At 39.7% G+C, this 25,911-nt stretch overlaps 3 protein-coding genes across 14 annotated transcripts; 2 read left to right on the forward strand and 1 right to left on the reverse strand.

Annotated features, from left to right (window-relative positions):
• The first annotated feature begins 320 nt into the window (after positions 1 to 320).
• Positions 321 to 8,284, forward strand: LOC121876450 (inositol polyphosphate multikinase beta-like). Of its 12 annotated transcripts, none has more exons than XM_042381529.1 (7): positions 321 to 429; positions 1,624 to 1,763; positions 2,295 to 2,429; positions 4,183 to 4,317; positions 4,425 to 4,540; positions 5,482 to 5,617; positions 6,060 to 8,284. In XM_042381529.1, the coding sequence occupies exons 2-7, from the start codon at positions 1,694 to 1,696 to the stop codon at positions 6,407 to 6,409; spliced, it is 942 nt and encodes a 313-aa protein (XP_042237463.1). In that variant the 5' UTR covers positions 321 to 429; positions 1,624 to 1,693; the 3' UTR covers positions 6,410 to 8,284. The 12 variants fall into 12 exon arrangements, with proteins under 12 accessions (XP_042237463.1, XP_042237472.1, XP_042237466.1 ...); XM_042381532.1 differs by lacking the exon at positions 321 to 429 and adding an exon at positions 431 to 493; XM_042381530.1 differs by lacking the exon at positions 321 to 429 and adding an exon at positions 496 to 542.
• An 886-nt stretch (positions 8,285 to 9,170) lies between these two features.
• On the reverse strand, positions 9,171 to 19,702 carry LOC121876439 (centrosomal protein of 120 kDa-like). The gene is made up of 11 exons (XM_042381512.1): positions 19,563 to 19,702; positions 16,589 to 16,739; positions 16,104 to 16,221; positions 15,564 to 15,671; positions 14,995 to 15,447; positions 13,844 to 14,581; positions 12,597 to 12,779; positions 12,241 to 12,405; positions 11,831 to 11,980; positions 11,150 to 11,277; positions 9,171 to 10,563 (listed from the first exon to the last, which is right to left on the reverse strand). The coding sequence occupies exons 1-11, from the start codon at positions 19,594 to 19,596 to the stop codon at positions 10,218 to 10,220; spliced, it is 2,574 nt and encodes an 857-aa protein (XP_042237446.1). The 5' UTR covers positions 19,597 to 19,702; the 3' UTR covers positions 9,171 to 10,217.
• An 846-nt stretch (positions 19,703 to 20,548) lies between these two features.
• LOC121876440 lies at positions 20,549 to 25,464 on the forward strand. Its single transcript, XM_042381513.1, has 2 exons — positions 20,549 to 20,652; positions 21,321 to 25,464. The coding sequence occupies exon 2, from the start codon at positions 21,547 to 21,549 to the stop codon at positions 24,514 to 24,516; it is 2,970 nt and encodes a 989-aa protein (XP_042237447.1). The 5' UTR covers positions 20,549 to 20,652; positions 21,321 to 21,546; the 3' UTR covers positions 24,517 to 25,464.
• Positions 25,465 to 25,911: the final 447 nt, after the last annotated feature.

Raw genomic sequence — 25,911 nt, forward strand, 5'->3', positions numbered from 1 at the left:
GGAGGTTTTCACATCTAAAAGACCCTCGATATAACGGATTTCCCTCTCCATATAATCCATTAATAGAGGTTTTATTTAATAGTCTTTGAAAATATGGCGCGAGATAACACCATCAGCTGAGTCAGGCAAAGGTACCAGGAAGTCCTTTAATACCACAACAACACATACTGGCATTAATATAAAACAACAAATAACAACAAAACTATATACAAATTATACCTATATATATAATAATTATAGATACATAAAATTAAAACTATATTAAAGAGAGAAATGGTAATAATAATAATAAAAATAATAGTTTTAAGTCACATTGGCAACTTTCATCAGCTGTTTTGTCAATGTTGTTGTTTAGGTCACGAGTTGTGTGACTAATGACCCGGAGTGTTATCTCACCTTTCTCCACCTGCTGACTTAATTACCTATTGTGTGAGTGACTAATGACCCACAGTTATCTCACCTTTCTCCACCTGCTGACTTAATTACCTATTGTGTGAGTGTTATCTCACCTTTCTCCACCTGCTGACTTAATTACCTATTGTGTGAGTGACTAATGACCCACAGTTATCTCACCTTTCTCCGCCTGCTGACTTAATTACCTATTGTTTCTTATCACCGGACATCCCACCACTCAGGAGACCAGGCCGTTTGGGTGTAACACTGTGCTGCTAGTTGTTGTAGTGATATAGTGAGGTGTGCTGTGTTATAGTGAGGTATGCTGTGATATAGTGAGGTGTGCTGTGTTATAGTGAGGTGTGCTGTGTTATAGTGAGGTGTGCTGTGATATAGTGAGGTGTGCTGTGTTATAGTGAGGTGTGCTGTGTTATAGTGAGGTGTGCTGTGTTATAGTGAGGTGTGCTGTGTTATAGTGAGGTGCTGTGATATAGTGAGGTGCTGTGTTATAGTGAGGTGTGTTGTGTTATAGTGAGGTATGCTGTGATATAGTGAGGTGTGCTGTGTTATAGTGGGAGGTGTGTTGTGATATAGTGAGGTATGCTGTGTTATAGTGGGAGGTATGCTGTGTTATAGTGGGAGGTGCTGTTATAGTGAGGTATGCTGTGATATAGTGAGGTGCTGTGATATAGTGGTGGTGTGCTGTGATATAGTGGTGGTGTGTGCTGTGATATAGTGAGGTGTGTTGGTGGATATAGTGAGGTATACAGATATAGTGAGGTGTGCTGTGTTATAGTGAGGTGCTGTGTTATAGTGAGGTGCTGTGATAGTGAGGCATACAGATATAGTGAGGCAGTATGCTGTGATATAGTGAGGTGTGCTGTGATATAGTGGTGGTGCGCCAGATATAGTGAGGTGTACAGATATAGTGGTGGTGTGCTGTGATATAGTGAGGTGTGCTGTGATATAGTGAGGTGTGCTGTGATATAGTGAGGTGCTGTGATATAGTGAGGTGTGCTGTGATATAGTGAGGTGTGCTGTGATATAGTGAGGTGTGCTGTGATATAGTGAGCTGCTGTGATATAGTGAGGTGTGCTGTGATGTAGTGAGGTGTGCTATAACATCATACAATATTCAATTAACCAACATAATTTCAACCAAACCTAACCAAACCCATCCTCAAAGTCGCTGGATGACTGAAACGATAATTACACCTACTTATTTTGACAGAACAACGCAACACTCCTCCATCACCCTATAGTCACCCCACGTGTACGGAATCACCTCGTGGGTCGTTACTATGAGTGTGGAGTTACCTTATGAAGCTTACAGTCATCAGGTCGGGGGATGGCACAAGGGCAAACAGACGAGTGAGTGGGTCTAGATCACTGGAAGTTAAGGCACGGGTTTATTTCACCTGATGATTAAACACTTAATGCTTAACCTAATGTAATCTAATCTAGTTAATCTAACCTAATCTATCCTAATTAACCTAACCTAATCTACTGTAATCAAATTTAACCTAACCTACTGTAATTAAATCTAACCTAACCTACTGTAATTAAATCGAATATAATTAACCTAATGTAGCCTAATTTAATCAAATGTAATCAAATCTAACCTAACTAACTCTAACCTCACCTAATCTATTGTAATCTAACCTAATCTAACTCCCCAGGCAGCATTAGGGTGTTTTAATCATCAGGTGAAATAAACTCGGGTGTTTATTTCTTCACGTGATCTAAAGTTCGTCGATATAAGTTTAATTATAACAGAAATAAACAGTTATAGAAAATACATCAAGATTATTCACCGCATTTCAGAAATAATTGAAGTTAAAATATGATTGATTTTTCCATTGTTTTTATTATTGTTGAAATAGTACTGTACTTCCTCACCAGGTGTTCTGAGAGGTGAGAATGGTCTGATATTGAAGCCGCTGAAACTGAATGCCAATCCCACGTACAGCCAGGTGATGAAGGGGACAAATACCTCGAGCCAGAGCAGTGATAAGAAGCTGTCCCTCTCTGATGAAGGTGAGTTGGGCAGCATGGAGGTGATGTTTTAATGTGTGTGTCTTTATTTATTCCACTCTCTCTCTCTCTCTCTCTCTGTGTCTCTCTCTCTCTCTCTCTCTCTGTGTCTGTCTGTCTGTCTGTGTGTCTCTCTCTCTCTGTCTGTGTCTCTCTCTATGTAATGCTAACCTAATCTAATTTAAGATCAAGTCTAATCTGACCTAACCGAAGTTCATCTAACATAATCTAACCTAAATAAACTTATCTAGCATATCTTGAGCTAAGTGACCCTAACCTAACCTGATATAACCTCTCTAATAAAACTTAACCTAACCTAATCTGACCTAATATAACCTAACTTATTTTGATTTCTGAACTAACCTAGGCTAACTGAACTTAATCTAACTTAACCCTCCTAGGTAGTGTTAGGGTGTTTAATCTTCAGGTGAAATAAGCTGGTGTGTCTAGTCTCAAGGAGGGCTCGTTGACAATACACTCTATTTTATCAGTACAACATTAACTCACAATGTTTCCCTTATCACAGGATTGTCATCAAGTATTGTGCTTCTGAACAATGACATTTATCTTAGATTCTAACAGGGCAGCCAGAAGAAATACTGTACAGGTATCCTTTGATGTATGATTGGGTTAGGTACCAGAAAAAACATTCATTAGGTGAATTTTCATAATGCGAATAGAATAACATATGAAAAAAAATAGGGTTCGGTTCCACATTAACAAAATATAAATATCATACCCCAAACACATGAAATCAGTACACAGACAATACCTACCTAATGATAACTACTGTAATTTACTATCTAACACAATGAAGAAAAATAATAATAAAATACTGTACTGTAGAGCTCTGGTACATTACCTTATGGGAGGACAGTCTGGACCATAAGGGGGTGAGCAGGGGTGGGCTGAGTAAAGGCTTTACTCAGTGTGATGAGGAGGGTTGTCTACCACATCACTCTGGTGGGTTGTCTTGCCTTCCTCCTCAGCTGCTGTTGAATCTCAGTGTAGACTCTGATGTCTCTCTCCACACTAGAGACAACTTCACCACTCCTTTCCATGTGATGGGCCTTGGCATGGAAAAAGTTGAGCCCCTTACGAACAAGGTCAAGGCCCTCACTGACAACCTTGAGAGTGAGCCGGGTCTCAGGTAGCTCCTATAACTTGTCCTCCTCTTCATGAAGCCTCTTCGTTGGTGAGGTCTTGGCTGTGTGACTGGAGCAGATCCTGAACATCCCCCTCTGTCCACCTCCTTAAAACTCGACTGCCTGAGTAAAGTTAATGTCATGCTGCACTTTTTGTCAGGAACCAAATTCATATAAGAGGGGGAAGCTTTCGTGTCTCGAAATAGTGGTGTCAGTTTAGGAAATTCGTATCTAGAATATTATTGTCAGTAATGAAGTGATGAAACTGTAGATCATGTGAAGATGAACCCCCAGTTAATTTCACCTTAAGATTAACCACCCTAATACTGACATAATCTACCTAATCAAGCCTAACAAAACATAACTTAACCTGACCTGACCTAACCTACCATTAACATATCATAATCTAACCCAACTTAACCCTTCCTCTAGGGAGCAGTATGGTGTTTAATCATCAACTGAAACAAACTTGGGGCGAATCTTCGGGTGAATCATATTTTTTACATTACTGTAGTTCTCTTCATCAATGTTCTTTAAAAAGGAGAATGAATAAATTAAAAAAAAACATCCATGACTCAAAGTTTAAAATATAATTTGATTTTTTTTTAAAGATTTGATTCCAGTGTGTCAAGATGAACTGGGATTTTACGAGCGTCTGCAGAGTTCCACCTCCCCAGACGACCTGAAACTGAAGACCTTACTACCCAAATTTCACGGCGTTCATCAGGTTATCAAAGATGGAGAAGGTGAGTCATATTGTCGTCTGAGTAATGGGTCGTTACTTCTATAAATAATGGACGAAATGATAAAATTACTGATTAAAAACTGCCATAAATTGGTCTATTATCTACAGCTGTACCTCATCTGGTTCTGGAGGATCTGGCTCATGGCTTTGAACAACCTTGTGTGGCCGACATAAAGATTGGTCGCACGTTCTATTACCCGGGACAAAAGAAATACAAAGAGAAGGTGAAGAAATGTGAAGGTTACTCTCTCTTTCTCTGTCTGTCTGTCTCTCTCTCTGTCTGTCTGTCTTTCTCTTCCTCTAACTATCTGTCTCTTTCTCTCTCTCTACATGTCTGTGTCTCTTTCTCTCTCAATACATAAATTAATTATACACTATATTTAATTACTTTTATCTATACAGTAGAATATATCTGTTTACAGGTCAGGTCAGGTCAGTTTCTCTGCATCATTCTCTAAACATTATTGATATAAACACATTTCCCTCTGTCCAAAGTATAAACACCTGTTATTAATATACACCAAATGATTCCTAAAGTATTAACACCTGTTATTAATATACACCAAATGATTCCTAAAGTATTAACACCTGTTATTAATATACACCAAATGATTCCTAAAGTATTAACACCTGTTATTAATATACACCAAATGATTCCTAAAGTATTAACACCTGTTATTAATATACACCAGATGATTCCTAAAGTATTAACACCTGTTATTAATATACACACCTGATTAATATACACCCGATTAAAGTATTAACACCTGTTATTAATATACACCAAGTGATTCCTAAAGTATTAACACCTGTTATTAATATGATGATTCCTAAAGTATAACACCTGTTATTAATATACACCAAATGATTCCTAAAGTATTAACACCTGTTATTAATATACACCAATGATTCCTAAAGTATTAACACCTGTTATTAATATACACCAGATGATTCCTAAAGTATTAACACCTGTTATTAATATACACCAGATGATTCCTAAAGTATTAACACCTGTTATTAATATACACCAAATGATTCCTAAAGTATTAACACCTGTTATTAATATACACCAGATGATTCCTAAAGTATTAACACCTGTTATTAATATACACCAAATGATTCCTAAACTATTAACACCTGTTATTAATATACACATTATTAACAGGAGAAGTATGCCACACAAAGTGAGTCGGGTTTCTGTGTGACCGGCCTAAGAGTTTACCACGTCGAGACTGGCTGCCTCGTCACCGAACTACGACCTGATGAGTGTAAACGGCTCACAACCGCCCAGGTGTTCGAGGGTAAGTTACGAGACCTTTATCTAACGGTAGAGTATATGAGGGAGGGTACAGTACGGTAGTCCATTATATCGAGGTTTATTTATATGCTGGTGGGGGGGGGGGTGCCTGTTAGATGCTCGTAAGTAATGTTTTATGGGTTACCTGGTGATTAGGGCCCCACACCTCCCATGGCTTATTGTAAGATTGAACACCTTTATTCCATCTGGGAGAGATTAGTGTTACAGTAGTTAGTCTTTACTAACACTATCAAGGGGGGGGGATTAGTGTTAGGTTGGTTAATTGTACTAGCATTGTGTGTAGTTAGTGTTAGGTTATGTTAGGTTGGTTATTTCTAACATTATCCAGGGGTTAATGTTAGGTTAGGTTAACATTACAATGGTTAATCTTAAGATGAAATAAACTAGGAAGGTTATTATGTGATCCTCTTTTTCTCATTGGTCAGGACTGGAGACGTTCTGCCAACACGACACCATCTACGGCAACGATCTCCGCCACGCTCTGGCCGCCGAGCTCAGGCACATCCACGATTGGTATCTCTCCCAGCACAGTTACAAGGTGCGATGCGGCTCAATACTCATGGTGTACGACGCCAAACAGACGTTCCAGTCACCGTCGAGAGACTATGTGTCGGCATCTGTAACCGGTGGAGAAAGTTCGCCGAAGACCCTACCTAAGGTGAAGGTGAAGGTGATCGATCTAGCCCACGTGCTTTACTCTGACGGCGAGAGAGATGAAAATAGTATATTTGGCATAGAAAACTTACTCAAATTCTTAACCATAACAGATCGGTAAATAATTGACGGCTCGTTACTTGAAAACGCCGTATTTGACTGAAGCGACGTACTGTACTGTACTCTGTTATATGATAGAACTGATCCGTCAAGTAGAGGCTCATCAGCGTTGTGATCTTTTAAGAAATGTCTGATATTTACAACTCTTGAATTTCTCATTTACACAGAAAACTCACACATTGGTTACTTATAATTTACATTTCCTTATTTACATTTTTTTATCTTCATTTACATTGAAAACTCACATGATGGTTATTAGGTATTTATAGCTTTTAGTTTTCTTATTTACATTTTTCACTTTTTATTTACATTTACAATACAGTTGTATACTGTACCTAGAAAATTAATGGATCATATGAAGATTAACCACCCCAGCATCTTTCACCTTATACATGCTGATGCTACTTGGTTAGGTTAGGTTCGGGTTAAGGTGGTTAATCTTCAAAGTGAAATAAGCTTGGGAGGTTAAATTTAGGTCAGTGTTAGGGTGGTTAATCTTTAAGTCAAATAAGCTGGGAAGGTTAATTTATGGTTACTGTTAGGGTGAAATAAGCTAGGGGCTAATCTTCAGGTGATCCAAATTATCTAACAGTGACTAAGAATGTATGTGTTTATTAACGACTACAACACCGTGTGCCTTAGTGGCCAATACCAGTAAAAAAAAAAACCTGGGTTAAGACTATGCTAACCCACAATCCCACATAGCTAAGTAATCCAGAACTGCTGTGATACTGTTGTGTAAATACCAACCTAAGACAATTAACTCAGGATCCAGGATAAGTTTAAGAAATACTATGTTTCGTAAATCCCAGTATTGTACGCTGGTTAGTATTGCTGGAACTTCACTCTATGTAAAGTATTGTTGAATCTTCACTCTATCTCGACCTGAATTTTCAAAGGTTTATGCATGTGGAGGACTCAGAAGGCATATAACTGGTTCCCTTAATCCTTAAACTGTGACATTATTTGTTGAAGTTAGCTGGGTGGTCATCATTAGTGGATGCTTCATGTTCCTTGTGTTCCATTTAGCACATAAGGGTAGAGTTGCCAATTAAGGTTTAAGGGTAAACCTTTAACACAAAAAAGAATTAAGTTTCATATGTAAATTTTCCTCACAAACATACATGTAGATACTTCCAAATTAATAACTTTAGTTAATACATAAATGTACACAAGATGGCTACAAAATTAAACTGAGACTCTACCTTAATCAGATGCATTCTTCTAACACTTCAGAACCTTTGTGATACAGGATTTTAGTTATGAAAAATCGTATTTAGTTTATTGATGTGAATTGTTAGTTATAGCAAACCAGTGTTTAGTTATTAATGTAGAGAGGGAGAGAGTGTGGGTGTGTGTATTTTAGAGTGTGTGTGCATGTGTGTTTGAGAGCAAGTATGTGTTTGTGTTTGTGTGTGTTTGTGAGTATAAAAGAGAATGAGAGAGACTTTGTATACTTTGTAAGTTGTTTTATATTGCATAATTATTTTAGAAGTATGACCTATCATTTCTTTTCACCTGTCAGTTTGTGTAGAGTCAAAGGAAATAATGATAGAAAACTCTAGGACCATCCCATGAATCTCCATCCCAGCTTATATCACCTTAAGATTAACCCCCCCCCCAAATGGCAATAGGGTTGATTATCTTGAGGTGAAATAAGCTGGGGTGGTTATTCTTCAGGTGATCCATCGTCTCTATAATAATAAGAGCGGCAATATCGCCCTAAACCTGCCCTTATGATGTAACACTTACCAATAAAAGTGTCCCAGTTTCTATAATAAATTAATCCCTGAAGTCTTACCAACATTACACATATGTCGATAAATCATCCTTGATATTAAATAAAGTTGTAATAAATAATAAACTATATAGCATACATTATGGTTTATATTCCTCATTTATGTAGTTTATGTATACAATGTATCATCGTTTATGTATACAATGTATAATGGATGTATTTGTGGTTATTGTAATTATATCTTGAGGGTTATTTAATATATACAGTGAAACCTCTTTATAATGGACATATAGTCAGTTAGATGGGGGTTTCACATCTAACAGACCCTCAATATAACAAACTTTCATCTCAATATAGTCTGTTAAATAAGAGGTTTGACTGTATATACTGTACCTATTACAGTACAGTAATGACGCTTATTTACTCACTAATCCATTATGTAACTAACTGACTCTCTAGCCAGTTAAAGAGTCAGTCAATTCTTTGTTATACACTTTTGACTGGCTCTGTTTTACACTATTGATAAGTATGGGGCTCTGTTACACACTGTTTGACAAGTATGGGCTCTGTTACACACTGTTTGGCAAGTATGGGGCTCTGTTACACACTGTTTGACAAGTATGGGCTCTGTTACACACTGTTTGACAAGTATGGGGCTCTGTTACACACTGTTTGGCAAGTATGGGCTCTGTTACACACTGTTTGGCAAGTATGGGCTCTGTTACACACTGTTTGACAAGTATGGGGCTCTGTTACACACTGTTTGACAAGTACTGGGCTCTGTTACACACTGTTGGACAAGTATGGGCTCTGTCACACACTGTTTGGCAAGTATGGGCTCTGTTACACACTGTTTGACAAGTATGGGCAAGTATGGGCTCTGTTACACACTGTTTGGCAAGTATGGGGCTCTGTTACACACTGTTTGACAAGTATGGGGCTCTGTTACACACTGTTTGACAAGTATGGGCTCTGTTACACACAAAAGGTGGGATAACAATCTGAGGTATTAATCAAATAAGTATAAAATAAAAATGGCAGTGAATTCTTTTTATTGAGAGTATAAAGAGATAATGTATTTACAACAAAACTTTCATCATGGGGGACAACAAAATATGGAGATGTAGTGTATGTGGAGCGGTGTACAGTACATAACCCTGCTCAACCACACAACATGACCTGCAAAATAATAACTCTTGGAAATAACTTAATGTAATCTTTTTAAACTTAGTGAAATGGTTTATGAATGTTCCTCAAAAGTAAGAAAAAATACAAAAATATCAATTACCCCAAAACTATAACCCAGAGAAATAATTATTACCCTCAAAATATTACTTATCTTAGGCCGTGGCCGACCCAACCAGTCTTGTGGAGATCTTGAGGGCTTGGAGGCGGCAGCAGCGACAGGTCGGTTACTGACATACGGCTGAGTCTCTCCTAACTATACCTAGCATAGGTGTTCGTCTATAAATAGATACCATAGAGGGTCTCCTAGTGTGACACAGTACAGTACAGTACGTCTTGTGCTATATAACGACACATACATAATGAGAGTTTCCATACATGAAAAATACATAACACCTCAAAAGACATTTCAGTACAGTACAAGATACTCACTTGTGTCTTGACAAATTTTACAAATATTTCAATTTTCAAAACTCCTAAATTTTTTTCTATCTCTTGGAAGGACACAACTATCACGTCCTCAACTTGTGTCCAGCGATGTCCCCCAACAACTAACTCTCACTCAGCCAGAGCTTCATTCCATAGCCCCAAGACCACCACTGCTAGGTTTTGTAAAGGTCACTAAGCGTCAAACTTTCTTTTTTCTCAAGACACAAACACTTTCTTCTCCACGCTATGTCTACCGTCGTGACATACGGTACAGCACAAACTTTTAAACAGTGTAATAATAATGTTTCAAAATACAGTACTACAGTACATAGTAAACTCTGTCCCTTACCTTCACAATTTCTTCTCCTTTTAAATACAACCTACGCGACTGGATACACTCAGTTACCTACGCCGCTCCCTGCACCGCACTTCCGCCCTCGGTCCCGTCGCATCCCAGTTACCTGTCCGTGAGGGAGCGGATCTTACTCCCCGCCTCTTGGATGGCAGCGTCGTAGTCTTTAGCTTCCCTTATGCTGTTGAGTTTATTAACTATCCTCTCTCGTTCCTGTCTCTCCGTCACGTGCTTCTCCAGCGTGCGTTGTAACTGTGGGTTCTTGGTCAGCGATGACGATGCTCCCATGCTCCTCCATCTCTCGCTCGCTCCTTTGTTCGTCTCCGCGTCGGAATGTTGCCTCGACAGCTTGGTCCTCTCCGTCTGGCTGGTGTGGTTCTCCTCCTTGTACTTGAGCCACTTGCTGGGTCGTGGATGGACGAAGTACGGCTCTGGCGACGACCTCTCCAGCCTGAAATTAAAGACCCGGGTTACCGAGACTTTACTAACAAGACCACACTGAAAGGCTGACAACCCACCTCTCACATCACCAAAAAGCTAATTACTACATTGAATTAATCTATTGAATCTATTAAGACACACACCAACAATATAAACTACAGTAGTTAACATCCAATCACCACTTGTTGGAGGTATTGGGGGTACATGACTGCCAGACACACGAGCGGACTCTGGGACGGATCCGGATTAACACATACAGACGAACTTGAATCATTCTCAGAAGTATATAAATTTGCATCCGTCATTTGGTGGATAATAGATAGCTTTTAAGGAACCAGCCCATAATTTAACACCGCACTATAAAGGTTCAACACACTATCACTACCTGTGGGCAGAGGGTGATTAGCATTAAGGTGGATGGTTAATCTGAAGGTGAAATAACCTGGGGACTAATATTCACACAATCAAAAGACATCTATAAATGTAACCACCTCAAACAGCTTTGCTCCTCAATAGAAAATAAGATAAATAATTTCGTCAATATCTCTTAAACTTACTGGACGCCATACATGACTCTCTACACCCTATCATCTTACTTGACGTTGTGAGCCTGTTGCATGTGAGATGTTTGGAGGTGGTGGACTTGGCCGACAGAACGCATCCACTGTAGTTTGTAATACTGTTTCCTCTTTATGGCCGCTGATAACTGCTCCGACAGATGTTCCTGAGAGAGAGAGAGAGATAAAGTGAGATCACATGAAGATTTAACACCTCAATTTATTTCACCTTGTGCTGACTTAACCTAACCTAACCCTCAGAGGTACCAATGAGGTGTTTAATCATCAGGTGAAATAATCTGAGGTGGGCCAATCTTCATATTACCCCAAATTTCTATTATGGTAACTATTCTCCACTGCCTCTTCAAAACTCTGCTATCAACACTAAATCCTCAACATACAACAACTCGCAGGGCAGATCAATCCTTAAGTCCCACAAGATTGCCTCCAGCACCATGAAGTGAGCTCAAGACAGGACCCTGATGAACCCCTTACACAATGCCATAACCACACAAACAAGACCTTGACCCCTAAGTCTCTCACTGCCTCATGTGGAGTCCTGTCAAGTACCTTCTCTAAGTCTACACACACAAAGAACAATTCTGTCAAGTTGGTTAAGTCATCTTCAATCATAGGCAAGAAGTTATGGAAAACTCGTGAGTGAATGGACAACACACTGTCAATAAACAAAAATACAGGAATACTTAAGATATAACTTACTTTATCTCTCTTAAGTGCTTCAGTCTCTTGTGCCTTGAGTTGAAGTTCTTGCCTCTTAGCCTCAACCTCTTGCGCCTTGACTTGATTTCCGAGCTGAGCCGCCTCGGCAGCATCGGTGGCTGCCCTGTTTGCCGCCTCCAGCTCTCTCACCTGACGAGAACAACACACACACTTACTTACATGTTAGCCTGGGGTAGGTTGAGTTACACCATAATAACTTTAGTAACATATGATTGAGTTGGATTTCATTGGGTTGTGTTTGGTCTGGTTAGGTTAGCTTGGACTGGGTTATGTGAGGTTAGATTAAGTTAGTTTGGGTTAGGCTAGATCTGGCACTTAAGTATAGTACCATTATGAAAAACTAATTAAATTCTCAACAGTGTTCCACCTAACTAAGAGATATCTCCCACCTGTCTCTCCAGTTCCACCCTCTTCCTCATCGCCTTCTCCAGCTGTTCCCGTAGATTCTCCATCTCTCTCGGCACCGTCTCCTCCGTCCACATGTGTCTCGACATCTTCTCTCTCTGTTTGATCTCGCGCCGTAACCTCGAGATTTCTTTCTTCTTTGCTTTAACCTGTGATGACAAGGAGGAATAAGTGGAGGTAATTATCATCATCATTATCACCACTATCATCACCACCACCATCATTATCATCACCAAAATTATCACCATCAGTCCACATTAATGCACTACTAGACGAAAATTTAAATACATTGAAAAAATAATAATTCAAAATATCGTACCCAAGGCCACCACGACCTCACCTTCTCCTCCCGCATGGCGACGCTCTTCTCCTTGACGCCGAGGTTTACCAGCGTCGACGTGATCTTCCTGTGTAAGTCCTCACACTGGTCCAGGCGCTGCTGTAGCTGTGCCTCCACGCTGGTGATCCTTGACTGCCATTCAGACGCCAAGTGGTCTTGCAGTTCAGCCTCTCGAGCTCTCCACTGAGATAAAAAAAAGAAAAATATTAGTAATGAAAGAAAGAAAAAGATTAGTAATGAAAGAAAGAAAAAAGATTAGTAATGAAAGAAAGAAAAAAGATTAGTAATGATAGAAAGAAAAAAAAATAGTAATGAAAGAAAGAAAAAAGATTAGCTATGAAAGAAAGAAAAAAGATTAGTTATGAAAGAAAGAAAAAAGATTAATGAAGGAAAGAAAAAAGATAAGTACTGTACAGTCATTTCTGCATTATGACACATGTGAGTTAACAGTAGCACATACGACTCTTCTTCACTGAGTTTATACATTACTGCCCCATTATTGGTGCTAGGTAAATGTAGTTATCTAGTTAAAGCAGAACAGTGTTAGTAAAATGCCGACGCTACTTGTTCATTATTTCTCATGTCAGCTGAAGTCAACAAGTTATATACATATATATTTATATTTTTCTTCCGTTACAAAAAGAATATAAATAATGTGTGTGTGAACCTCCATGCCAGATACTTGTACTTCAAAGTTAATGTTAAAACTCACTTTACTACCAAACTAAGCCAACAATTGGTTGGAACTAAATAACAAAGTGTAGGTGGGAACACTGGTAGGAGACTAACAAGGTGTAGGTAGGAACACTGTAAGGAACTAACTGACAAGGTGTAGGTAGGAACACTGGTAGGAACTAACTAACAAGGTGTAGGTAAGAACACTGGTAGGAACTAACTAACAAGGTGTCGATAGGAACACTGGTAGGAGACTAACAAGGTGTAGGTAGGAACACTGGTAGGAACTAACTGACAAAGTGTAGGTAGGAACACTGGTAGGAACTAACTAACAAGGTGTAAGTAGGAACACTGGTAGGAGACTAACAAGGTGCAAGTAGGAACACTGGTAGGAGCTAACTAACAAGGTGTAGGTAGGAACACTGGTAGGAACTAACTAACAAGGTAGAGGTAGGAACACTGGTAGGAGACTAACAAGGTGCAAGTAGGAACACTGGTAGGAACTAACTAACAAGGTGTAGGTAGGAACACTGGTAGGAACTAACTAACAAGGTAGAGGTAGGAACACTCACCAGCTTCCAAAACATGTGCTGCTGATTCTCCTTCCAAGTTTCCACCTCCATGGCCGCCTCATACATGAGAGATTTGCGCTGGTGCCGCCACCTGGAAGACACATCCCTCAGTCTGTGTCCGCGCCTTATTATCTTGTTGTGTACTCCGTCAGAGGGGCTCCGACCTCCGCTCATGCTGCTTTGGCTCGACCAGGCTATGGCTTGACTTTCCTCCACGTCGCTCGCCTCATCGCTGGACGAGGCCGAGGAGAGGTAGTCGACCAGGACTGCGGATCTCCCGCTGGTGAAGTTGTCCTTTATCATCGTGGGATAATGGGCGGTGGCAGCTTCGGTGTCCAGTGAGAGGGAGAGCTGTATGATGATCCCAAGCTCTGGCTGTTTGGACGGTGCCCACAACAAGGGGTTAATCATCGCCGGCACCATTGAGAAAGTCCCCTCCACCGTCAAGGGATTGTCGGGCGTCAGGGAGTCTTCTAACGACTCAAACGACGACAGATTTATGGAGCTGGTCGCCAGGCACACGTCGCCGAGGACGAGGTGAATGGGGAGGTCTGGATGCTGCTTGAAATACATTGCCACATTTGACGACGTGGAGCAGACCTTCCCTGCAGCTTTCTGGGCCAAGAAATTTGGATTCCTGAGATCTTTTATCGGATCAGTGTACACGATTTGGCCCAGCAGAGAGTAGCAGAACCGCACCTCATCACCCTCCACCATTTCTAAGTCCTTGGGGAGCACCTGAAAGACACAGAATTATCTAGTGACTGAAAATACAACGGAGCTTTAAAGTATTACTGGAATGGCGTCGGTACAGAAGAGACACCACAAATTATTGATGCATATAATACCAAGGTTGAAAAAAGATGGTCACTATTGACTGAAATTCAGCATCATTCAACACATGAAAGAACCACATTAAATAACAACTAAACAAATGTGAATGGAAATTTAGTATTTATTGGACCATTACACATCCCAGCTTATTTCACCTTAAGATTAATTACCTCATTACTAACCCAACCTAACCTAACCTATCTGGGTGGTTCATCTTCCAAGTGACATAAGATGGGAGGTGTGTAGTCTTCAGGTGATGTGAGTTTTGTGTACAAGGCCTGTGTATACAAGCAGGAACACACACACAAAACACTCACCTGGTCCAAGTTCTTAGCGTACACGACAGTCACCGAAAAGTGGAAAGCTCCTTCGTTAGGTTCACCGACGGGACCAATCTGGAAGAATCCACCGTTTTCACCCAAACGAGGAATTATCAGCATGTTGTCTTTGGAGGTACCGGGGAGATCCAACGCCAGGTTACTACTGGCCCCGGCATTCTGCTGCGACGACTTGTGTCCGTTCTCCCTGAAGGACACGGAGGGTGAACTCTGGACGCTAACCTGTTGACTCGTTCCCCTGTGGCTACTGCTGTCATTGGTCTGTGAGTAAGAGCTACCTCCACCGGTGCCAATGGAGTGAGACGGGGAAATCTCCTCGATGTTCCCCGTCAGTTGGGGATGAATGCCTCTAGGATGTGATACCTTCTGTGGGCGATCCCTTTCATCGTTCTGGTCTAAATCCATCATTATGATATCCTCCATGTCAACTCCCTGCAGTAAAAATATTATAAATTATCCATAATGATAAACAAGTCTTATGCAACCATCTTAATTAATGGTGTTCATGGCGATATCTCTGACCACACACAAAGCCCGACGACACTTACAGCAGCAGAACCTGAAGGACGCAGAATGTTGAGGCTGAGCAGTATCCTAGCAGGGGTCTTGCCGAGGGATGAAGGTCCTCCCAACAGATTGTACCATTTGGGTTCGACCTGCGAATAAATTACAGTTCAGCGACGCGTCCACCTACATAATATACTGTAGTCTTAAATAAGAGTTCCCAGCTTATTTCTCCTGAAGATTAACCTCAGCTTTAGTTTTCATTAAGCTTAATCACCCAGTTTATTTCACCTGAAGATTAACCCCAGTTTCATTTCTCCTTAAACTTAAACCCTCAGCTTATTTAACCAGAGGAGTATACTCCCCAGTTTATTTTGCCGGAAGATTAATCCCAACAAGTTTATTTCACCTGAATATTAACCATCCAAATACCACCTGGGAGATTAGGTTAAGTTAGGTTTGGTTAAGTTAGGGTAGCAATAGGATGTATAATCTTCAAGTGAAACAAACCCAGGGTGTCTAATCTTCAGGCGTTCCATTTTGGGGCTCCTGGATACACTCGTTAACAAAGACGTGCGACTTACCTTTTCTCCTCGGACAGCTGAGTTGAGGGGCATGATGACGTAGCCAAGTAACATCTGGCGCTTGCTGGCGTCCACTGCATGACACTCGATCTTTATGGGCACCTTTGCACATTTGTACCTGTAAAGAATCGTTAAAATCTGAGCCAACGATGAAATTTGTTCCTGTAGAGTAAGTCTGCCTGTGCTATCTGACACCATTTAATGTGTTGTAAACCAGATCATTTTTATTATCACCATCATCATTATCAATATAATTTTCATCATCATCTTCATCATCATTTTATGATCATTTTGCCCCAATTATCTGACAGCAGCTCTTTATGCTACACACCAATCACTAAATTCTAGCCGGAAAAACTCACTTATAATAAAGACAATACCCAACACTTAACACTTATAACATCAATACCACAAGAATACTAACTCATACAACACTTAATACTTATGCTACTTAAAACACTACACAACCTCACTACAGTACTAACCTATGGAGAGTTGTGGTGTTGACGTCCCATGACACTTCTTGACGAAACTCTGGCCCGCTAGTCATAGGTACGGGGTCGGTAGCCAGCACGTGATCCTGTAGGTGAGCCGTCACTACCGCCCTGTGACCCTCCTTTGTCCGTAGACCTTCCCCTGAAAATACATCAGTACACATTAATAAATATTTCTCGGTTAATATTCATCCACTGGCTGTCAGCAGGTTCCAATTTTCAATATTACAGACACAAGACTATATAAAATAAATAAATACGACTTCATATCATTTCTTGTGCAAATCAATATTAACGGAGAATCTCACAAATTTCTAAGCGTAAATTTCTGTACCCGACATGTTGCCAGAGTCACTTGTATCCTCTTTACGACATGACAACCAATGATCTTCAAGTATCGTGTCATGTGACTTGGCTGGCCAATCACCATTTTGAAGGCTCATGACGGCGTGCGAAGTGCTCTCTTTATTTAAATGTTATTCAGAGAGTTTATCAGAACAATAGTGAAGCAATCCAAATACAGTACAGTAAGTCCTCACTTAATGTCGGCCTGCTTAACGTTGTTTCGGTACTACGTAGTAGGTAGCTACCAAACAGGGAGGTACTACCACCTGGGAAGATATTAGAAGCATAATTTATTGTCTAATGGTAGACCCTGCTGCCATATGGCATCACAAAAATTGTGACTCAGTCCCAGGTTGCTGATCTGACTTTCTGCCTCATTTACACACAATTGCAGGGTTTCAATTGTTTCTCTTACCATTGACAACACAACAAACATATATTGTTTCTCACCTTTGATCTTTTTTTTAATTTTTGTATCTATAATTCTTTATTATTATTATTATTACAGTTACTGTATTATTATCATTATTATTTTATTTTTGTTTGTTTTATCATAAATTTTATTTATTATGAATTATTATGACTATTATTTACTATTATTATTATTATTATTATTATTATTACATTTTCGCCCCCCAGGCCCCGATGTGGGTCAATGACCTGTGCCCAGGTAGGCTAATACCCGTAAAAAAAGAAAAAAAAACTTTAGAGACCAAAAATTCATTTAACGTCCCGGTGACTCGGCCGTCATGGACTACTTTATACGGTGCATCACCCTCTCCCTTAGGACAAATATTTAATTTACCTTTTCACAATAGGTATTTAGGATGGTGTGTGTATGTAAATGAGTAAAAATAAATGAAGAAATTTACTATATCTACCAAAAAATAAGTTGAAAAAACATGTACAGTACTTAAATGTACTTAAGGGACTAAAATTTTTATCTCTTGTGCAAAATATATGATGTCTATATTCAAATTATTCGCTGTCTTGCAAGGTTTCTAGTAATGCAATTTATATTCTGCTAACTTTAGTTTGTGCCATTTTATGAGATAAAAATTGTAGGCCTAAACCACCTTCAATCTTGCTGGCAGTTCTGAGGAGTTGATGTATTACGACAGCCCACCGGCCACCACGGTTACCTAATGGTATATATTTATCTGTCATGTGGAGGAGTTTTAAGTTTGTCTCTTATAAAATCTCAATGACTGTGACTTTATAGTAATGCATACAAGCACCTCACCAGGCATCACACAAGGAGCTTTGAATTTATGTATATGTAATGTATTTCATGGGGCAAAGGGAGGCTCAGGAACGTAACTCCCGGATTTTATCTATTTCTTATGGGGAAAATTGATCCGCTTAACATTGTTTTGTATAATGTCACGTTATCGGGAAAGTAACCCAGACATTAAGAGAGGACTTACTGTATTACAAGATCACGGTGCTACCAACATCAAGACTGTGTCATACGCGTGGAAATTGTTTTCTTTTAAAAAATACAAATTCTTTTGTCTGCAACCATAAGTGTACCAGATCACCCAGCTGTATCCTCCACCACAGTAGCAGGTAAGCTAAAAAAAATGGTTAGGTTAGGTTAAGTGAAGTTAGGTTAGGTTTGATTTTTTGTGTGTTTTATGGCGTGTTTTACTCAAACCTGACTGCCATTTTGGTGCAAATTAGCAGTTTCTGTTACAAATGATTTTTTTTTTCAAACACCGTTAATTTGCACCAGAAATGAAGGTCAGATCTGAGTAACACCATAAAATACCCCAAAAATATTTTTGTATCAAAACCCGAGGACAGCCAATGGATGAATATTCAACTATTTCTCTACTGACTTATTGGATTACCTGAATATTAGTCCCCTACAGCTTATTTCAACCAATGATTAACCCCCAGCTTACTTCACCTGAAGATTTGCCCCGAATGTGTCAAGATACAAATAATTCCTGTAAGCCCAAATGAACGGCCATTTTCCCAGGGCATTAAGTATAAATTATGTTTTGTGTAAAGATTATTATTTTATACAATAACCCTAAATGATTATTGTATTTAAGACGTGCAAGAAACAGGAGCCTAATAATCTGACTTTATTCCACCCAAAGTGAGAAATCGTAAAAAATTATATTACTCGATAAAAATAATTGTTAATACCTGGCTAAAATAAATACTTAAAATAATTACTAGATTATTTGTTCATTAAGGTAACAGTATTAATATGTTTAGGACAAATAATTATAACTGGATTATATAAATTATCCTGGACGAATAATACAAATTGACAGAAATAACTAAAATACTTAACTAATTAGTTGATAAATGCTGAAATGATAAGTAAAAATATGAGTTTAATTCCATGTATCCCACCATAAGATACGCTCACACTTCTCTCTCCCTCAATAAGACCAAAACACACTTCAAACTTACAAAAGCACTTCAAATATCCTCCCTGGCGTGAAAATACACCCATGGAATAAGTATTAAATGAGTAAATGTGAGTGAAAAGGGTAATAATAACAAAAGCATCAAATGGCTGAGAGGAACGCCACTCAAGAAGGAAGGAGCGACTGTTTTTATCTCCAGTTTACCACCACCAGTCACGACTACACTCACTCACCTTTATATACAGACAAGACCAACATCACGTCCATCTTATTTTGAATAGCTAAGGGTGTAATCAGGAATAATAGTCAGCAAGAATAACCCTGGAAGTGTAGAGGGACTCGGCGAGTGGCCATAGTTTTGTTTACGACTGGTGGTGAGGCAAGACTGACCACTCTACCCTCGACGCCTTAACACCATGACGTCACAAACCGTCCTAGTAAAGATTATAATCACTAGATGGTGCTGTCCTTCAGTAATTCTGTATATACAGTATATATTACATACCTCTCTTTTCCAGTCATATTAATTATATTTTCATTATATTGTATGAATTATATTGCTTTACAAGGTTAGGCTAGGTTAGGTTGGTTGCTTTGTTATGAGCTGTTAGGGGGTTCTGGTGTGATTCATTCGAATTTGTTAATAAGCTTTCGCCAAAACTTGGCTCGGATTCTCAAATTTTGGCTTAGACTTACTCCTTAAAAACGGAAAATCCGAGCCAATTTTGATCATTTATATAGCATATCACTCGTTTTTGCCCCCAATCCAAAAAAAAAAAAGATTTCCCACGGACCCCCAAGATTGTCAAAGTGAAAAACGTGGCATTCAGCTCAAACATTTTTAATTACTTAATATTATAAATTTCTAATTACAGATGGAATATTTTTAATATAATAAACTCTGGATTGTGTAATAGATAGACAGCTTATGTTTAAAGATAGAATATTAGACAAAATACAACTAATATATTCCACACTGTAAGCCTTTCTTCAAGGGAAATTGGGCTAATGTTACCGACTTCTATCTATAAGCGTCAACTCTTGTTTATCTTCACATAAAGCTGTGAGGGGAGACGGAGCTAAGAAAATAATATATCATAAATGCATAAAACTTCTATTTATTACATAACCAATACAAAAAACACAATAATATGATAAAATTAGTGTATGTATATTAAAATCATCATGAAATATAGAAGTAATGAGATGAAATTCACTATACAAAAGTGTCTTCGTCTCGCCCCTTCACAGCTCCTCACACTCCACTCCCCACACCAGACAGCAGTGATTTTGCTTCTTATTTCACCATTTATTAGCTTATTGGTGGGTATAATTTATTAGTATGTGTGTAAGTATGTATATCTGAGTTAATTTGTGTTAATGGGGGAATAAAGATAAGGTAAAGAGAGTTCAATTAAGTTATATTTTCTCGTGGACTAATTTACTGTATATCTGGTAAATGGGGAAGCTTATTTAGGCTTAAATCGGCTTAATACAGCATAAAGTTCAATAAATCGTGTATCTGTCTAAGTACGTGTTTATTGGTGATAAAACGAAGAAAAAAAGTCGTAGTCTTATGTATATTAAAGAGATTACTAGATCAGACACCCCAGCTTATTTCACCTGATGATTATAACAGTCCTAATGTTACCTGGAGGTTAGGTTAGGTTAAGCTGAAGTAGGTTAAGTAAGGTTTTGTTATATAAGTTAGATAACATTAAATTAGGTTAAGATAGATTAAATAAGGTCATGTTATATTAAATTAGGTTGTTAGATTAAATTAGATTAAGTTAAGTTAGCATTAGGGTGTTTAATCATCAGGTGAAATAAGTTGGGGTGTCTAATCTTTAGGTGATCATTTCATCAGCATAATCGTTAAGAATTGTAGATTCTTCATCCACACAGGTCCACCTAACCTAACTTAATCTAACCTAACCTCACCTCATATAACGTAACCTAATCTAACCTAACATAAATATCTCCCTTTACAGGTTGACAGGATCACGGCCATCATTCTCAAGAGGCAACATGACCACATTAGTGACCGCCGCCTCACCACACACTGTAGGGGGGACGCCAGTACCCGCACCATCGGCAAGACTCAAGTGTCCGCTCTTTGGTATTTTCAGATGTTACCGGTAAACTTCCACTATGAGTTGGATTTTGTTGCTGACGTATAAAGTAGTTTAGTTTTGATACTTACTATACTGTGTGAAAATGGCCGCCGAGTGTTCAGAGTGCCGGAAGATTTTCCCACAAAAGCAGCGACTTAATAGACACATGTTGACTCACACTTGGGAGAAATCTTTTGAGTGTGTTGAATGTGGGAAGAAGTTTGCCCAGAGGCTCATGCTCAAGAAGCACATGTTCACTCATGCCGGGGAGAAACCTTTTGTGTGTAGTGAGTGCGGGGATAAATTTATAGTGAGACAGGACTTTGAGGCGCACAAGTTGATTCATTCTGGGGAAAAGCAGGTACGCGGCAGTGAGTTCGGGGAGAAGGTCGTGGTAAAGCGAGAACCGGTCGAACAGGAGGTGCCGGACACGAGAGAGAAGCCGGTGCAGTGCGTGTGGCTTGTGCCCGACTCTGGTAACATTAACGTAGACTCTCCCCAGAGATCCCCTCCCAGCTGTGAGACGAGTCTCTCTGTGACGTTTATGACGGGTGAACCCAAAGACAAGGTAGAGAGTGAGTGTCGGTGTGATAACTGTGGCAATGTTTACAGCACCAACAAGAGCCTCAAGAGACACTTAAAGACGTGTGGCAACGTTGGGAGTCTCAATAAAACTAAGTGTTTACATCCCACTTGTGACAGAAAATTTTTCCACATAACCAAAATGATTCATCATTTAGAAAATGATCATTCAGGAATGAATGTTAATGCCAAAGAAATAAACTTTACATCACTTGATGACTTTAAGAAATGGAAGGAGGAAGAAGAGGTGAACACTTATTCTTATTTCAGCAGAAACTGCGGGAAAACTCGTCTAAAAGGCGGAGTTTACAACTATTATACCTGTCAGCACGACGGCTCCGAGAGGTTTCACTGCAGAAGCGGAGAAGCGGGTAGAACGACCAACAGGAGGTGGGCTAAAGGCAGAGTTAAAACTGGTATTACCTGTCCTTCCCGTATGCTCGTTAAGGAGTATAACACTGGCGCGATTTCTGTCAAGTACATATCCACTCACAACCACGAAGTGAAGTTTGAGAATGTGAAGTATCAGCCGCTGCCCTCCAGTACCCTACAGCTAGTGAAGCAGCAGCTGGCACTGGGCGTCAGCCCCAGGAAAATACAAGAAAAATTACGTGATGGAATCTCTGACGAGCACGACGAGAACGATGTGAACCAGGCGTCCAGGAGAATACATTTTGTGTCTCTCAAACAACTAAATGAGCTCAGGCGGAAATTGAAGATGAACAGTCGGATCCAGGAGGTGGATGCTGCCTCCGTCGCCTCGCTGGTCAAGAATTTTGAAGGTTATCCCGTCAGCCCATTCATCACGTACAAACCTCAGGACGGACCCGTCGTCATCGGTGACTCTGAGCTTGACGATCTCCCCGATGCCAAAGATTTATTTGCTGTCGGCTTACAGACAGAACAGCAAATGAGGATTATGAGAGATGGTGTAGAAAGATTGTTATATTTGGATTTCTTTCATTTTGACAATGATAATGAGTTTACTCTACTTAATCTAATTGTTCCGGATGAGTCGGGGAACTGTTACCCCGTAGCCCATTTTATCACAAATCGTAAAGATGAAAAAACGCTGAGATGTTTATTCTCCAGCCTGAGGGAGCGCTGTCCCTCCCTCAGGATTGAGGCGGTGATGACGGACGGAAACGCTCAGGGAGTGTGTGCCCTCAAGACTGTGTTTGGGTACATGAGAACACTTATGTGCCAGAAACAAATCAGGAAAAGTTGGGTAAACAGACTTGGGGTAATGGTGAATGACGACGCGATGAGACGGGAGATGTTGTCTGCACTGGATCGTCTACTCCTTGAGAAAGACGAGGAATATTTCCAGCACATGTGTAGTTCATTCATAGGAAGATACAGTAAAGTCTTCCCTGATTTTGTTTACTACTTTAAGAAATTTTACCTCAACTCCCCACAAGTTTGGGCAGACTGTTACAGAATATTGCCAGATACACTTGTTGACCCCGACACCTTCTGCTTGCTTCTTCACAACAGACTTCGATCATTTCATTATGATAAGAAGCACAGTAGAAAGATCAGCGACCTTCTGTTACTGCTGCTGGAGGCCGAGAAGGAGACCGTGACGCTGTACGAGCAGAGTTTCAAGTGCGGCATAACGTCCGTGTTCCCCGAGCCGCCGGTGAACGACAGACACGCCAGGGGTCTACAGATCCCCAATGGTGATGTTACCATGTGTGAGGGAGTGTGGAAGGTTATGTCTCAACACAACACAAATACATATTATGTCGTAACCTGCAGTGCTGAAGACTGTAGGCAAGACTTCTGCTTCGAGAAGTGTACGGATGTGTCCTGTGCCGGCCTGTGTGCTCACTTGTTCACGTGTTCCTGTCGGGATGTGTCTGGTCTGTGTAAACACATACACAAGATCCGCTCCCTGACGGTGCAAGACGTGGGCACCAGACACCGGATCTGCCACAAACAAGAGGAAGGAGTTTACTGTGAACTAAAACAAGAAGTGTTGGTTGACCAAGAGGAGGAGATGTACACTATTGTGAACAATAACAAGAGGTTTACTGTGAACACTGAGGATGTATACACCACACACTTACAGGATGTATACACTACAGAAACTACTGAAATATACTGTACCCAAGATCAAAATACAGAGGATGTAGCAGTACACGATGACAACAACACACAAGTGGAAGATATTTATACAACAAAGCTGAGAGCAACTTACCATACAGCCATAGATGATGTGTGTTGTTCCCAGGCACAGGCAACTGGAGCACCCCAGACAGAAAATGACTTGTACACACCTCCTCAGGTTCCTAAAGTTGGCGTAGAGCTGCGTCCCGTGGCATCGCGGTTAGAAGTGGTCGGGCACTGTGAGGTCGTGACGTCGCACATTGAGGCGGCGGTACTGCAGACGAACGACATGACTTCACTGGCTGGTATTGGGGTAGAGCACGAGGAAATTGTGTCACATGTTGAAGGAATGGGAGAGGGTGAAGATGTCCTCCCGTGAGCAGAAGAAACCATTCAGTATGACGATGTACCCGGTAACACTATATACAGTACAGAGATGGTGGTGGCCGGCAAAGATGGTAGTATTGAGCGACACCGTACATTGACAAGCAGAGACAATAGTGATGAATAAGAACGGCACAGTGTGTCCCAAGACAGTCATGAAGAACGCGGAAGTGTTCCCTCACGATGGGGGGGGGGGATGTACCACAGAATCCTCAACGAGATTAAATATTTCACCAAAGATCCGCCCAGCAGAGTCCTTGAGAGCCTTGCAGCCTCAGAGATTCCCCCCTCCCACTCCCCCCTACAGGCCACCGTCAACAAGAATGTGGCCGCCAGTGATGAATAGTGTCTTACATAGTTACTGAAGATGATGTAAAGGTGTGTTAGCAACTGTTACTCCATACAATCTGATTTAATAATAGAAAAAACATCAATGCAATATGTTAAAGAACTTTCTTTTTATTTAAAAAAGTTATATTTAATTATGGCTATTTAATATATTTTCTTTCATGTGATTAACTGAATAAAAAAGTATTTAATCAGGCTGTATTTTCATAAATTTTTATTGTATACTGTATTAAGCAGGTTGAATTTTGTATTTAATTACAAATATATTTAATTTAGGAATGGAAAAGCCATCAATTAACTCTGCTGTGATTAAGATAAAAAAAATCATATTTAATTCTCGATGAATTACTGTAATTAATACCCTCATTATGCGCTTTAAAACCTCAGTTGTCGAAGCGCAGTGATAACATAACGTCAATGATCAAGGTAATATTTTTCTTCCCTGTTTGGAATGTTTATTGATGTCAAGGAATTTGGAAGACAAAAGACATCAATGAAATGGTTTGTGGTTTATTGAAAAGGTGGAGGTTAGGTGTTTAAGAAAGGTTGATGAATTATTGTGATGGTCTGATGGATTAAATTAATATTTTTTAAATTTTTTTGGTTTATGTTTAACCTTTGTAGGACTTAACCCTTTGAGTACAGTAAGAAAGAGTTTTGACTATATGTGTGGTAGTTTAATCGATGTACTCAAGGGTTTATAGCAATGTACTCAAGGGCCTATATCAATGTACTCAGGGGTTTAAATCAATGTACTCAAGAGATTGGTTGTCATTTGTTTGTTAAAAATACGAGACTTCAGGAATTTACCCCTGACCTTTGCTGAGTTCAGAATCAATAATCTTGTTTGTGTATAAAGAATTAATTTGTGATATTATGCTACCAAAAGTTAGATACAAGTTATATTGATTTATCTTGTGTGTAGACAGTGTAGGTATACAGTGTACCTAGACAGTGAAAGTATACAAAACATCATTATACAACTGCAATGTGAAACTTCAAGTGGCGTCCAGAAGTATGTTTTGTCTACGGTCACTCTGTG

Source organism: Homarus americanus, unplaced genomic scaffold, assembly GCF_018991925.1.
Source record: "Homarus americanus isolate GMGI-L3 unplaced genomic scaffold, GMGI_Hamer_2.0 scaffold54095, whole genome shotgun sequence".
Lineage (NCBI taxonomy): Eukaryota > Metazoa > Arthropoda > Malacostraca > Decapoda > Nephropidae > Homarus > Homarus americanus.